Source organism: Oncorhynchus clarkii, chromosome 26, assembly GCF_045791955.1.
Source record: "Oncorhynchus clarkii lewisi isolate Uvic-CL-2024 chromosome 26, UVic_Ocla_1.0, whole genome shotgun sequence".
NCBI classification, from domain to species: Eukaryota; Metazoa; Chordata; class Actinopteri; order Salmoniformes; family Salmonidae; genus Oncorhynchus; species Oncorhynchus clarkii.
Genome location: NC_092172.1, coordinates 7,635,755 through 7,652,515, shown reverse-complemented (window position 1 = coordinate 7,652,515; position 16,761 = coordinate 7,635,755). Strand labels below are relative to the sequence as shown.

General features: G+C 39.4%; 1 protein-coding gene across 2 annotated transcripts; it reads left to right on the top strand.

The window, feature by feature from the left end:
* Window positions 1-103: 103 nt before the first annotated feature.
* Window positions 104-13,948, top strand: LOC139384786 (midkine-B-like). 2 transcript variants are annotated; one of them, XM_071129669.1, is made up of 5 exons: window positions 104-312; window positions 11,615-11,682; window positions 11,871-12,041; window positions 12,699-12,860; window positions 12,971-13,948. In XM_071129669.1, exons 2-5 carry the CDS (start codon window positions 11,616-11,618, stop codon window positions 12,997-12,999), a joined length of 429 nt encoding a protein of 142 aa, XP_070985770.1. In that variant the 5' UTR covers window positions 104-312; window position 11,615; the 3' UTR covers window positions 13,000-13,948. The 2 variants fall into 2 exon arrangements, with proteins under 2 accessions (XP_070985770.1, XP_070985769.1); XM_071129668.1 differs by having other exon boundaries at window positions 105-312; window positions 11,615-11,697.
* Window positions 13,949-16,761: the final 2,813 nt, after the last annotated feature.

Sequence of the window (16,761 nt, the reverse complement as noted above, 5' to 3'; positions counted from 1 at the left end):
CATCTAGGGATTCACTAGAATAAAACTTCAAAAAGTTAGTGTCCTAGATGAGTGGTGCACAGGGGTTGGGGTTGGTGTTGGGGTTATGCGTCTCTTGACCCGTAATCATCACGTGGGTTGGTGATGTCACGAGGTGGTTAATTTAATGTGGCCCTAATGTTACCAGCTCAAACTAGTTTTTGAGAAACAAAGGGGAGGGCGACAAATAAGAGCAAGCGGGCCGGGCTAGAGGTATTGGAGGACTGTAAAAAATCTATTGTGGCTCAAAGTAAGACCATAAACTCTCGCCAAGAAGTACGATCAAAGAAACAAGTAAGTTATATGTGTATTTGTCCAAATGTATGGTGATAAAATGATGTTACTTTGTATCACCCAAATCAACATTATCATTACTCACTTTTAATAGTTAAAATATATAGTCTTCATCATCGGAATCCTCTGGGGAATAACTGACGTGTCGTGTGTAATTTCTCAATTGGAGTCATTTTTCTTTGGATGATTTATTTGTGTGCATGTTTCTTTATTTAGTTATTTTTAGTTTTATTGTATTTTAAATAATTTATGCACCATGTGTTGGCTTTACTGCATAGATTCATAACTTTTGCCAGTAATGAACACCCAACTTTTGTCCCATACACGCGATTTGCGCAAAAAAAGCGCAGTGGCACTGCGTATTGGCAGAAACTTTCGTTGGATCAAAAATGTTTAATTGAATCTTAAATATGAAGTCAACGATTGAACGAACTTTTTTAATTCTACAACTTTGCAAGCTGTTCTGTTTAGGGATCTGAAGAAGTTGTGGCCAAAATTACGTTTTGTTGTAATAACGGCTTTGCTTTGAGTTTAATAACTATGTTAGCTATATTTTGCACTGTGTGACAACGTCCTCAGGGGTGACACATTCTAGTGTTGATGATAAGTGGGGGGGGGGGGGGGGGGGGCTTTGTACTTCTGAATGTATGGTCTCATTACTGTAACTATTTTGAGCTATGATACTTGAGTTTGGAAGAAAGGAGATAAATCCTGCGAAATATAATAATATTGTTTTATATAAATGATTATGTTTAGTCAATTACTATTTCAGATGTAGCGAAGCTACATAGTTTGAAAGTGTACTTCTACATGTCTTTGTTCGTCTTAAAGTAAAGCATAAGCATTTATTCCACAAATTTGAATTGTGTTCAGGTTCCAGAAATCTTTTGCTTTCTGTTTGGGCCAATGAATGGATTTTATGACCTGAACACTTCACTTAAGCCGTAACTAACTGTACGTGGCTATGGATAAAAGCTTCCGCTAAATGACTAAAAGCAAAGTCAATGTAAACATCCCCCACCTCAACAATATGAGCATTGAAATCGACTCTAACCTCAAGTACTTGTATTCACTGCTATCCACTCCGCTCAAGAGTTGTTCTCCTTTTTTGCCCAGGAACTTTTTTTTACCTGACCACAATTTATGGCTGCCCCACCTATGTTTGCTCCCCCCCCCCCCCCCCCCCCCCCCCCCCTCATCCAAAGTAGTGGCTGTGTAAGAGGCTGTAAAATATGATTTGCAGTCAGAGATAACGCTCAAAGTGACACAACCTTAGAGAGATGAAAAGGGGGAAAGATAGTCCTCAGTCTGTTGTTATCATTGTTTTTTTTTCCCCAGTTGTATTTTAGAAAGTTATTGGGCACACTAGATGCAGCTAGTGCCTCAGGGTTAGGATTTAGAAATGGAGGAGGGGTAGCATGGGGCTTTAGAGCTTGTGTGAGCTTGGCAGATGGACCTCGAGGCAATGGCACAGATAATCAGGGGAGAGAAAACAGCTTTGAAAAGACAGGGAAAACTCTATCCTGGCTATTCAAATGCACCATTCAACCTGATTTCAGCGGAGATTTGTGGGTGCGTGGCCCCTCTGCTATTCTCTCACTGCTCATGGAGTATGATGGAGTATGTCATTGGTTATGTTGAAATAGGAAGGAATGGGAAGTAAGTAGGCCACTGTCTCTTTTAGAGAATAAGCCATTTTGTCAATGACTGCCATGCCTCAACTAGAAGGGATCACATTTTCACGTGACTGACGGCAGGGAGGATGTTTAGCTGTCGACAATGACGTTATAGTAGGTAAAGTGCACTCATACTATTTGAGCCAGTAACGTGAATCATTCTGTCCTTGCGCTGTTGGTGAATCCACCTATATTTTGTATATTTGATCAAATAAAGCATGTGATTCTGCCATTTGTTGGCCACTCAGTGTTCCTTCCTGAAGGAGGCCAGGACATTCTGGGTCTTTGTTAACTGTCTTTCTTTAGAGTGACCCTCTACCCCGCAGCTTCTCTCTTAGTGGGCATTCCATCCTTTTTTTGTTGTTGTTGCGGTCAGTGACTTTTCTGAGAAGACGAGGAATGCTGCTTAGCAGTAAAAAACAAGAGTGACTTTATGCTGTTCAGGTTCAGTGTAGTCCTGCTTTCCATGTGTTGTTGTTATTGTTTCGTTGTAGAACTGATCTAGCAAATCTAATGTTGTCTATTTGACCACAGTGATCTAGGACCATTATTAGAGGAAGCACCATTTGAGTCAATCGAAATATGATCTTTACGGTATCTGATCCAATTTGACTATTTGGTTTGCTTTCTGCCAGGCAATACATATTATGTTTATCCCATTGTGTGATGAGTAGATTGGTGGAAGTTAGTTGTGGTGGGGGTGAATAGTGGGTGATGTTTCATAATGACATGTTTATAGTTGGGAAAGGAAGATCTCTTAAACACAGATGCCTACCTATTCTAACATTCCTGTTACAGCTGCATTACTGATGGATAAAAATGACTGGCACGGATAAAAAAAATAGCAATGTTTTGTAGGCATATTTTGCAAATGATTGGGCATGCTAGCTCTAGTAAACTGTGGTATTTTAAGATGACCTTTATCCCAGTATGCTAAGTCCACATTCAGATGTGTGGAACAAAGACCCTGTATGGGATATCTGTCTAGTGGCCCTTTAGAATGGAGTGAAAGGAGACCAGGAAAAGGCTCTGTTTTGATACAGGGTGTCTGCATTCGTAAAGAACGATAAAAGATTTTGAGGGCGCTCCGGGCCTCACCCTTGGCAAGGCTCAGTGGGTTAGACGAGGCCTGCTGGGTGTTGTTTCATCAAAGACAAAAGTGTTGCCTGGAGTAGCCCCTCGACATTTATGGCCAGGGGAAGAATGTCATTGGAACTGCTAGCTGGTGCGGAAAAAACAAGCCAGCTTTTACTTGAAAATGGAACTCTATCATTTTTTTAAAGTGATACAAAAAGATTGCGATTCAGTGAGTGATGGGAGTTGAGAATGGGGAGTTTCCAGAAATTTGTGGTTGCTTGGAGTGTTTAATTATGCTCACTGGCCATCAACATTTAATTACTGTTTTTGAGTACAGAATACAGATTTACTGGGTCAACAGAATATTTGATCAATTAGCTTGAAGAGGAGCAGCAAGCGTATGTGCCAGAGGGCCGGCTGTCCTGGCCATTGTGTATCACTTTCATTCGCAGTCCTTTTGATGAGCAGTCAAGTAAAGAAACAACACTTTCAGAAGCCAATTGTAGAGTTGCCTGATAAAACGATAGTGCCTTGGTAGATTCTCCAGTAGACCAGCTCCCTGGTGAGTGAGTAGATGGCTGCCACTTATGGCATTCTGCCTCACACAGTACGAGGCGATGGTTCAGAGAGGTGATAACCTCTAATGGATCGGACTTTTCCAGTGAGTTGTTGATTCATCAGCTGTGGCTGACCTTTCTATCCAAGGCTGCCCGCAGGCAGCGAAAGTTCAATGTGAGCATACTGCAATGTGAGCGGATGTGGCTACGATCCCTGCTCATCTTCTGGACATATTGGCTCAGGCACAAACCAATGGAACAAATGTTGCCGTTAGATTAGTAAATTGCGTGGGTGACAGGCATTACACAAGGGTGCTGTTCATCAGAGACTTCCCAGCAAACCGGGAACCTTCGCAGGACATTATCTAAGATTACCGCTATGGCGACGTGGGGGGGGGGGGAGTTCTCACATATGCTGAGCACTTGTTGGCTGCTTTTCCTTCATTCTGCTGTCCAAGTCATCCCAAACCATCTCATTTGGGTTGAGGTCGGTTGATTGTGGAGGCCAGGTCATCTTTCTGTATAGTACTTTGTGACATCGGCTGATGTAAAAAAGGGCTTTATAAAAACATTTGATTGACATGATGCAGCACTTCATCACTCTCCTCACAAATTATAGTCCCACTAAGTGCAAACCAGATGGGATGGCGTATAGCTGCAGAATGCTGTGGTAGCCATGCTGGTTGAGTGTGTTCTGAATTCTAAATAAATCACAGACAGTGTCACCAGCAAAGCACCATCACACCTCCTCCTCCATGCTTCACGGTGGGAACCACACATGTGGATATCATCCGTTTACCTACTCTGCATCTCACCAAGACACGTCGGTTGGAACCAAAAATCTCAAATTTGGACTCATCAGACCAAAGGGCAGATTTCCACCAGTATAATGTCCATTGTTCATGTTTCTTGGCCCAAGCAAGTCTCTTCTTCTTATTGGTGTTCTTTAGTAGTGGTTTCTTTGCAGCAATTCGACCATGAAGGCCTGATTCACGCAGTCTCCTCTGAACAGTTGATGTTGAGATGTGTCTGTTACTTGAACTTTGAAGTATTTATTTGGGCCAGAGTTAACTCTGGGTCTTCCTTTCCTGTGGCAGTCCTCTTGAAAGCTAGTTTCATCATATTGCTTGATGGTTTTTGCGACTGCACTTGAAGAAACTTTCACATTTTCCGGATTGACTGACCTTCATGTCTTAGTGTAATGATGGATTGTCTTTTCTCTTTGCTTATTTGAGCTGTTCTTGCTATAATTTGAACTTGGTCTTTTACTAAATAGGGCTATCTTCTGTATGCCACCCCTACCATGTCACAACACAACTGATTGGCTCAAACACGCTAAGAAGGAACGAAATTCCACAAATTAACTTTTTACTAGGCACACCTGTTCATTGACATGCATTCCAGGTGACTGACTACCTTGTGAAGCTGGTTGAGAGAATGCCAAGGGTGTGCAAAGCTGTCATCAAGGCAAAGGGTGGCTAATTTGAAGAATCTCAAATCTCAAATATATTTGTTTAACACTTTTTTGTTTACTACATGATTCTATGTCTTATTTCATAGTTTTGATTTCTTCACTAATATTCCAATATAAATGTGTACTAACTGTTGACTGGTACTGTGTGTATATATATATATTTTTTTAAATATATACAGCATATATTTATTTATTTTTATTTCAATTCACAAGGAGGTGCTGCAGCACCCCTGCTTCCTGTGGCTATGTCCTTGGAATGTTCTCCCAACATTCACTAACATTTTCTCAACATCTGGTAAAAAAACTACCACAGAAACATTCCCCTAAGGTTCTCATTAGGTTGCCAGAGATTGTAATAACACAATGTTCCGGTAACGTTCTTAGAACATACTACCACAAACAAAATGTGGGAGCAATAAGAACTGGTTCTGAGGAAAGATATACAGGAACGTTCTGCTCATGTTGATGGATATGTTATTCAAAACCCCCATGACAGCAGGCAGGGAATATTCCTACAGTGGTCTAAAAAAGTTATAATATGACATGATGGTTCTAATAACGTTCCCTGAAAATACTACAGCAAGTAAATGTTGGAGCAATCGAAGTAGTTCTAAAAACATACTTCAGCAATAATGCACTTAGTTCTAAAAACATACTTCAGCAATAATGCACTTAGTTCTAAAAACATACTTCAGCAATAATGCACTTAGTTCTAAAAACATACTTCAGCAATAATGCACTTAGTTCTAAAAACATACTTCAGCAATAATGCACTTAGTTCTAAAAACATACTTCAGCAATAATGCACTTAGTTCTAAAAACATACTTCAGCAATAATGCACTTAGTTCTAAAAACATACTTCAGCAATAATGCACTTAGTTCTGAAAACATACTTCAGCAATAATGCACTTAGTTCTAAAAACACACTTCAGCAATAATGCACTTAGTTCTAAAAACATACTTCAGCAATAATGCACTTAGTTCTAAAAACATACTTCAGCAATAATGCACTTAGTTCTAAAAACATACTTCAGCAATAATGCACTTAGTTCTAAAAACATACTTCAGCAATAATGCACTTAGTTCTAAAAACACACTTCAGCAATAATGCACTTAGTTCTAAAAACATACTTCAGCAATAATGCACTTAGTTCTGAAAACATACTTCAGCAATAATGCACTTAGTTCTGAAAACATACTTCAGCAATAATGCACTTAGTTCTGAAAACATACTTCAGCAATAATGCACTTAGTTCTAAAAACATACTTCAGCAATAATGCACTTAGTTCTAAAAACATACTTCAGCAATAATGCACTTAGTTCTGAAAACATACTTCAGCAACAATGCACTTAGTTCTAAAAACATACTTCAGCAATAATGCACTTAGTTCTAAAAACACACTTCAGCAATAATGCACTTAGTTCTAAAAACATACTTCAGCAATAATGCACTTAGTTCTAAAAACATACTTCAGCAATAATGCACTTAGTTCTAAAAACATACTTCAGCAATAATGCACTTAGTTCTAAAAACATACTTCAGCAATAATGCACTTAGTTCTGAAAACATTGCTGCAATGTTCTGCTAACTTTGATGTGTAATGTAGCATCATTATACTGTATGAAGGTGCCAAACTTCCAAACAAATGGCATTCCAATCTTCATCACATCATATCTTGATACGGGTGTTGTCCTAACAAATCTACAAGAATGGTAATGAAGTCGATTTGAACATGCAGTCTGCCATCTTCAAGCCCTGTAGGCCACTTACTTTGCTGCACCACCAGGAGCGTAATGTTTCTCGTGGATCATTCAATTATGATCCAAACTATGGCTATATGTCGTAGGACATATGCACATCTATGTGCACCTCGCCGCAATCTGCCAGGCAACAATTGAACACGAATTCTGAAATCAAGTTTTGTCGGGAAAATAAAAGTCAAAACATCCCTCCTTTACAGCATAGGAAGAAGATTGGTAGAGAAAGAAATGATAGAGGATACTTCTTTTTCCGATTTTGTTATCCTGTCTTTTGCAAAGACAAAGACCACAACCTGGAAATCAGAGTAAAGGTGTTAACAGCTTTATATTTGTGTTAGTCACATCGCAGTGGCGCGCGGTTGATTCATTCCAGGGATAGCACTCCAAAGGCCAGGTTTGATCCCTGCTTGTGACTATCAAAAAAATATGGTAAAACTATGTTTGTACAATAAATGTCTAATACGTTAATGTGATTCCAAATAATTGACATATGTGTTTCTACATGGATTTCTAACTTCCTCAACGGTAAGATAACACTAACACAGGAAAGAAACCTCAATGGACTGTTCAAAACTTAATTTGATAATTCTGGGAACATTGAGGGTATGTTTTGTGCACCCTGATACGAACATTGTAAGAATGTCATCAAAACTGGACAGATTTTGTGTTTTGGGAACCTGTCGTGTCATATCCCCACAATATTCCTATAACCTAAATAAATGTTTTAGGGACATTTAAATAACTTTTTTTTTAAGTATAACATCAGGTGAATGTTTTTTGCATTCTAAAATAAACATAGCATAATCATCCACAAAAGTGGACCTTTTTTGTGTTTTGGGAACAGATCTTTTGTCATGTCCCCACAATCAGACGGTTCCCACAACATATGAAACATTCTGGGAACCATTAAAGAACAGACGAAATGTGTTCTGGGAACGTTCTTGCAACATCAAGCAAATGTTTCATACAAACATTGTATAATCATCAGCACAACTAGACAGTTGTTGTATTATGAGAACATTTGCTGCAACCTAACAAATGTTCTGGGAACTTTCACAGGACCAATTTTGGTTGGCCGATTTGGCATCTTAGTTGGTGTTGTAGGAAGATGCATTGTAACATCCACATGACATATTGTGAACAGCCCAGAATGTGTCATCTTAGTTCCCTGCTGCTGTGTGATCTCAATTCTCTGTTCTCAATGTCTTCATTGTTTGTGTTCCACTAGAAGGATTTGTGTATTTTGCCAGTCGTTAATGATGGGTCCTAATTAATCATAACCAACAGGCTATGGCACAGAAAACACTCATCCTCTGCCTTGAATGTTGATTGTATGTCACAGAAATGAACTTCATAATATTCCAAACACTTCTTTGCATAACGGGAAGGAATGTTTCGGTTTTTATTACCCTGGGAAGCAGATTGATTGAACAAGGACCCTAATCTTTTGATGGGGAAGCGTGAAATACTTTTAGATTCCCACCACAAAATCAAGGATTTGGTATTATAGGCAACCTTGTTTTGGGTTATTGAAATCAGATTCTTGAGTTACTCTTTGTGGGTGTTCTTCAAACTAATACAAGACCTGTTGTCCCGGCACATCTCTGAGCTCTTCTAACCCAGACAGAGACATGCAGTTCCCCTGTGTCCCACAGAAGAATGGCTTCAAACCAAGCCCCTTCCATCGAGCTCTCCCTGTCAGGGCGACCCCTATCACCTCCCAGCAGGTGGGTTAGCCTTCACCATGGTGATCTGGTGCTGCCGTCCATCCCCTGCTGCTAGCTCTGGGACTGTTGGCAGAAAGAATAGACATTAACTCAATTAAGTCAGAGAATAAATAGAAACTCAGAACTTGACAGGATAGGAGGATCCCTTATAGACATCCATACATTTCAGAAATATAGGGCTATTTCTTTATCTGTGAGTTGCTGCCCTCTTCTTTTGAACTAGACTATTAAAAGCTGAAATCTGTAAAAGGGGAAACATTGCCACTGTTTGCCCCAGTGCCTTTGTTTTTAAGGGTTTAGCAGAAACATACCTCAAACAACATGACCAGCCTAGCTAACCTGTAAAGTATGGTTGAATTTGGACACATTGTGGTGCTGTTGGACAGGAAAAACCATTCATGCAAGCTCATTGGCTCATAGTTGCCACATTGTTTCAGCTAGTCTTGCATCCTTAAATGCTATATACCAAATTTGGTCCCAATCGGTCCAGCGGTTCAGGAGAAGAAGACATTAAAAATGGTCCAAAATACATCAAAAGAATATTGTATTGCATGATCAATTTGATTTTGAGTTCTGATATTTGGCAAGTGTAGTAAACAGTACCGAAGTAACTGGTCTTACTTGTCAAATTTTTCCTGATGGCGGCACAGTGGGCCCATAGCTGAACCCCAAGCAGCAATGTATTTTATTGTTTTGTTGATGAAACAGAGGAGCGTGTAAGGCAGTGTGGTAAAAAAAATAATTCTCTGTACATATTCTGGTTTTCCATTGCAAGTGCAACAATGTTCTAGTAAGAAAAACAATGTTCCTTGTTTGAAGTAACTTTGTTGTTGTAATAGCCCAAATGGATATGACAGTTTCACCCTTCACGGATTTCAGCTTTAAAAGGTCTGCACAATGCAATGACCAGAATACACAAAGATGGGAAGCGCTATTGTGACAATGAGATTACATGAATTGTGTTCAATGTGTCATCAACATAGATACAGTTGAAGTCGGAAGTTTGCATACACTTAGGTTGGAGTCATTAAAACTCATTTTTCAACCACTCCACAAATTTTTTGTTAACAAACTATGGTTTTGGTAAGTCGTTTAGGACATCTACTTTGTGCATGACACAAGTAATTTTTCCAACAATTGTTTACAGACAGATTATTTCACTTATAATTCACTGTATCACAATTCCAGTGGGTCAGAAGTTCACATGCATTAAGTTGACTGTTCCTTTAAACAGCTTGGAAAATGCCAGAAAATTATGTCATGGCTTTAGAAGCTTCAGATTGGATAATTGACATCCGTCAATTGGAGGTGTACCGGGTGGATGTATTTCAAGGCTTACCTTCAAATTCAGTGCCTCTTTGCTTGACATCATTGGAAAATCAAAACAAATCATCCAATACCTCAAAAACAATTGTAGACCTTCACAGGTCTGGTTCATCCTTGGGAGCAATTTCCAAATGCCTGAAGGTACCACGTTCATCTATACAAACAATAGTATGCGAGTATAAACACCATAGGACCATTCAGCCGTCATACTGCTCAGGAAGGAAACGTGTTCTGTCTCCTAGAGATGAATGTACTTTGGTGCGAAAAGTGCAAATAATTCCCAGAACAACAGCAAAGGACCTTGTGAAGATGCTGGAGGAAACAGGTACAAAACTCCACACCGCCATGAAAAATCCAGACTATGGTTTGCAACTGCACATGGGGACAAAGATCATCCTTTTTGGAGAAATGTCCTCTGGTCTGATGAAACAAAAATAGAACTGTTTGGCCATAATGACTATTGTTATGTTTGGAGGAGAAAGGGGGAGGCATGCAAGCCGAAGAACACCATCCCAACCGTGAAGCACGGGGGTGGCAGCATCATGTTGTGGGGGTGCTTTGCTGCAGGAGGGACTGGTGCACTTCACAAAGTAGATGGCTTCACGAGGAAGGGAAATTATGTGAATATGTTGAAGCAACATCTGAAGACATCAGCCAGGAAGTTATAGCTTGGTCGCAAATGGGTCTTCCAAATGGACAATGACCCCAAGCATACTTCCAAAGTTGTGGAAAAATGGCTTAAGGACAACAAAGTCGAGGTGTTGGAATGGCCATCACAAAGCCCTTACCTCCATCCCATAGAAAAATGTGCAGGCAGAACTGAAAAAGTGTGTGCTAGGAAGGAGGCCTGCAAACCTGACTCGGTTGAGTCAGCTTGTGGAAGACGTTTGACCCAAGTTCAACAATTGTAAACTTCTGACCCACTGGGAATGTGATGAAAGAAATAAAAGCTGAAATAAATAATTCTCTACTATTATTCTGACATTTCACATTCTTACAATAAAGTGGTGATCCTAACTGACCTAAAACAGGGAATTTTAATGTATTTGGCTAAGGTATATGTAAACTTCCGACTTCAACTGTAGATTTTTGTTTTCTAACATATTCCTGTCACAAAATAAAATGTTGTATTTTGTTTGGTGTTCATGTTGGAAAACATGTTGTTTTGTGAAAGGGGAAGTGAAAGGGTGGAGTGAGTAGCTCATGACCCATTGATCCTCATTGCTGGTTGTGTTCCGCACAGTTGTTTTGATTGACCCTAAATTGAGTCACGAGATCATAGGAAAAAATCGATGTAATATTTCAGCCCTCTCACATGTATTTTCCCAGTTCTCACTCTCACATGCTCGAGTGTCAAGCTTTAAAACTGTTTAATGTAATGAATTTTGTATAACATGATGTGTTTTACTCTTTGACCATAATCCCTTATTCACCTTTCACCTCTAAAGTACAGAACCATTTTGAATTGGTTTGATTATAGCTGGTAACGATCAATAGTTAACCTTGATCGTGCTCTTTCAACTCTCATCTCAATTATAGACACACAACGGAGGAACATCAGCTCGACCTTTGGAACAGCAGATGTCACCTCAAATGACACACAATATAACCTACATAATGGCAACATTATTTATTGTGCCACAATTGTTAATGGTATGTTTTTTTTCTTCTTTTCCCTCTTTTTTTCTTATTTTCTCTCCAGTATGCGGGGTTTGTTCTCAACAGCTGTGGTGCTTATGGTGGCCTTGATGATAGTCACCACTGAAGCAGGTAAAAACAAAAAAGGTAAAGGATTTGCTATGTATTGCTTTAATTTGCCATGCGCAGTTGTAGAATTAGCATGACAGTTGCACCGTTCATGAGGTTCATAAAGCCTCAGTTGGAAACCTGTCCTTACTAACGACTAATTGTAATATTGCTGATATTATTTCTGTCATCTTGTTATTTTTGTTTCGCAGAGAAGGGGAAAGGAGCCAAGGGTGGTGCCTCTGACTGTGCTGAGTGGCGCTATGCTAGCTGTGTGCCTAACAACGGAGACTGTGGAGTCGGTGTCAGAGAGGGCACCTGCAACGACCAGATGAGAAAACTGAAATGCAAAGTGCCTTGCAACTGGAAGAAGGAGTTTGGCGGTAGAAATTATACATTGATAGATGATTCCATTTCCCTTGATATGCCATATAATTCTCAAAGTGTAAAGTGGTGGTCAGTCAATCAAATATAGCAAACATTTCATTCATAGCTTATTACTACATAATTAGAATTGTATCATGTCATTTCTTAGTAAATACCTAGTAATTGACATAACTGCAAAAAAACTATAGAACTACATTATCTTCAGACTGTTCTATGATAGCCTGACGACTTCTTCCGCTGCTCTGTCGTTCACAACATACTTTAGTCTGAGACTGCCATCATTGAAGTTGTATGTTGGGGCGAGGGGCATGGGGGGGCGTTGTACAAAGCAAAGTCATCAGCGATTGGATCGTCTCTAACCAATCAGAGTATCAAAGCGAATGACACATTTTCAAACCATCGCTTTACCCACATGTGTTCTGGCTCTGGCCCAAACCATCACTTTCTGGACCATTCAGACGGCCCAAATATGTTTGCATTCGGTAAAGGGTTGGGGAGGTACTCAGATCCAGACTCATTGCGGGGAAGAAACGAACATATGTGGGCGTGGCGTAGCGTTTGGCCAGAGCAAGGAGTCTGGGTAGCCAGGCAAGCTCTATTGTGGTGTGTTCCTGATACTCAGCGGTTTTCCCTTTTGACCTTTGCCATTTCAGCTGACTGCAAGTATAAGTTTGGCAGCTGGGGTGAGTGTGACACAGCTACTGGATCCAAGAACCGGTCTGGAACCCTGAAAAAGGCCCTGTACAACGCAGAGTGCCAACCCACCATCAAGGTGTCTAAGCCATGCCCCGCAAAGACCAAGACAAAGGCCAAAGGTAAGAAGTAGACATTTAAGTCATGTAAAAAAGTAACATTCCTATCCCCAAATGAGTACGTCATATTGAGCAAGGAATCTATGATGAATTGACCCTATGTCTTCCCACAGGAAAGAAGGGAAGAGGGAAGGAGAACTAAAAAGGTGGATGAGTCCACATTGAACAAGTGATGGTTTGATTTTTATTACGCAATATCCTTTGCTTTTTCAACAAACATAATATGCACAAGTGAATTATGAGATGTCAAATGGGCCTTTCCTTCAAATACAGTATAACAAACGCTAAATGTCTCTGAATATTGACCAAATATGTAGACAAACACAATTCTTTTCACATATTTCCAGCTGTCGGTGGCCTGGCAACTTAGCCCGCTTGTGTTCTGATATTTCCATAATGTTAGTAAGATTCCAGTTCTGGACATGCTGTATTATGCAAGAAACAAATACTTTGACCTCACCAGTGTTCTTGGTCTGCCTAACCCTTGTGATGTGTAACGTTTTCCAGAGTTTGTTGTATTTTTTTTCACCTTTTACATTAGTTCAACTGGAGTCAAGACCAAGCTCCTTGTTTGAGATTGTTTCTTAACCAGTAGATCATTTAGTAATATGCTTGAGATTTTTTTTTTTAATTCAAAATGTTCATCTTACATTGTTGTGATTGTTATAGTTTTCTCTTGACTACCAATTAGTATTACTAACAGAATTGATGAGTGGATTTCAATTGTGTGTGCCAATTAGTAAAAGTAGAGATGCAAATCAACTATTTTTCTAGTCAACTGAGGACCGTCAGCTCAACGTGTTTCATGTACAATACAAAGCTGAGCTTGAATGCTCATGAGAATGCAGTCATTGTCTTTGTGAAGATAATAGTGGTATTGTTAAAACAATTAGTTTCATAATATATATACTTCAAAAGGTGTCAGGCGATTTTGAGTCGAACTGCTGTGTTCATATTTTTGCAAACACACATGCACACACCTTCGCACAGTTCATCTGTACTCTCATTTTTGTAATTACTGTCATTATTATTACACAAACCCTTGGAACAGAAAAAAATCAACCACTTTAAATAAACTCTCTGAATTTGTACTATTGGTTGTTTCGTGTTTCTTTTAAATAAATGTTTGTGGCAATTTAACTTACTACATTTATGCATTTAAAGAGAGACTGAATCAAAACAACTATGTCTATGGTGCTTCTACACCTGCATTGCTTGCTGTTTGAGGTTTTAGGCTGGGTTTCTGTACAGCACTTTGAGATATCAGCTGATGTGCGAAGGGCTATATAAATACATTTGATTTGATTTGGTTGAAAATGGCCTATGTGGCATCAATATGTGTCGGAAACATTTATTCTAGTGTCAAAATGTACTACAAAGTGTAAATATTATCATTTTGGTCATAAAGTCAGTCTCGTCCCAAACTGAGATTTGCGAGATTACTAGGAGTGAAGGGTACCTAACAATTTTCCTTCGGTTGGGTTTATTTCATTCCTGCCCACAGCTGGCAGCACCCGAGTAGTGCCCAGCACACTGGCCATTGTACATTTGGTTTGAATTTGGATATCCCTATGGGGCTAGTTAGGGACCATCAGTAAACTACACAATGTACATGGGCTAGTTAGGGACCATCAGTAAACTACACAATGTACATGGGCTAGTTAGGGACCATCAGTAAACTACACAATGTACATGGGACAATTATTTTTAAATGTCAATAGCTCCAAATATCAATGACATAAAAACCTCAAACCAACTATAAATTGTAGAAATGCATATACAAATATTGAAAGCATTTAATGAGAACTAAGAGGTGTGCAACGTTTAATTATTTTCCCATTTACATTGTGTAATATATTGATGGTCCTGAAGTAGCCCCACAGATAGACTAAAGTCACAACAACTTTGTAACAGTCACACACTGTCTGGCTGAAGCTGATGGGCGAAATAAGTTGGCTAGGCTACTTCCAGATACAAGACCTGGTCAGACTGTTTCATATTATCTAGAAGGGTGAGTGACTGTAACTGTGTAGGGTTTTGGCAAAGTGAACGTACAAACGCCTCCCACCTGCAAAAACACTTAAGAGACACCCACATCAAAGCACGCCTTCAAGACCCAAATCTCATTCTCAGTTTCATTTCCTAATGAGTACAATTGAAACCGAGACTAAATCAGTATGTTCAGCCCCCTTTAATAAGAAAAGGATTTCAGGAACTGTCATGTTCACTACTATGTTACTGTTGACCTGTAAGATCAAGTAATAAAATGTCTGGCACAAGTTGATAATGATGTCAAATGTCAGGCGATGTCTCATCATTATTGCGTCAAAGCGGCATGGTTGAATGAGTACACCAAATTACCTTTAAAACAGGGCAAACCAGTAGATTTGTTATAAAGCCCACAGGGCCTTACTGAAGTCGTGGTGCCATAATTTGTGCTGCTGTGCTTTGGCTCTGAGGGTCTCCTGCTGGATCCGGTGCTCCCCTGGGCTCTCAGCACAGCAATGAGCTCATACTGTGTCACTGATCGGTCCCCAGCCCCGGCTCTCCTCCCATTGTCTCCAACAGATATCACTACCTGTCAATGTTAACTCTATATTCCATAGTCTGACTGGTAATACTCGTGGCGTGCAAAATATATTCCATTAATACTGTATATTAAATCAGAACGCATACTGTACATGTCAAGTCGTTTAAAATACTATTCCAATGGTACAAGATCTTTTATTAAGCATTAGAAAAAGATACAATCCTCTGTACACTGTCTCTGGATAGTTGTTTTAGGGGAGGGGCCATACTGTGAAAACTGTGGTCATGTTTTACACTCTCCCTTTCACCACTTTTTTTGGTGGGGGGTCGCACCCAGCCTGTCATGCCAATGTGATATTCAGGAATTAAAGTAAGATTATTCATCCAGCTTTACCACCACAGTAATGACCCCGTGATCATTTCAAAATCAGTTTTATATGGATGCACATCCGTAGCTGGCCATTTTACATGACCAGGTCATGCCCAAACAGCATCAGTTATTTTCCCACTAATCCCTACTTTTATGCATTTAGCTCATTGTTAGAAGGTCCTTCTTTGAAAATGAATTGAACCAGTTAGATAAGCTAGTAATATTACCCACCTAATCATTGGTGTGACCTCATGAATATGGATATAGGCTGGGGAGGTACAAGCTGGACTTCACACATTGTAATCCAACATGGAGAATAGTGGCACATTTACAAATATAAGGGACTTAGTCACCAAAAAACAACAGGTTCCATTTCCCCCCCCAAATTCCTGACTTTAAATCAATTTAGAAATACACTCTCTTAATATCTCTTTCATATGCATACAGCTATATATATATATTTATATATATATATATATTGTTTATATTCAATTTGTAAAATTATGTGTAAATCACAAACATAATACAAGAGAGGTACAAACATTCAGATATGAAATGCATGAGAGAAACTGCACTTTTTAGAGCATACAATGGCCTTCTATTTACACATTCATAATTAGGCAGGAGATAACATAGAACATATGTTTAATACTCTCGAGATAAGTATCCCCTCTAAACAAGTGTTTTGTATTTTGTACCGGCAGTTCCAGTCGCAGTGAAGGCCAAATTTAAAAACACAACACTTCCATAATTGTGAAGCTGGCAATGAATTAAAGCTTTATCGTTGCCGGCGGGTGTTTCTCCTTGTAACGTAACGACACGATAAATGAATTGTTTGGAGCCAAACACTGGTTGTTAACTTATGCATTGGCCTTGTACTGCCATCAACAGTTTGTCACTTTTGAAGATTCAATTTGGAGCAAAACACATACATCAATATTTTGGTCAGTGGGAGGTGAATGGATATGCATTACAGTACTTTCAGGGGTAACAACGTATTTCAAG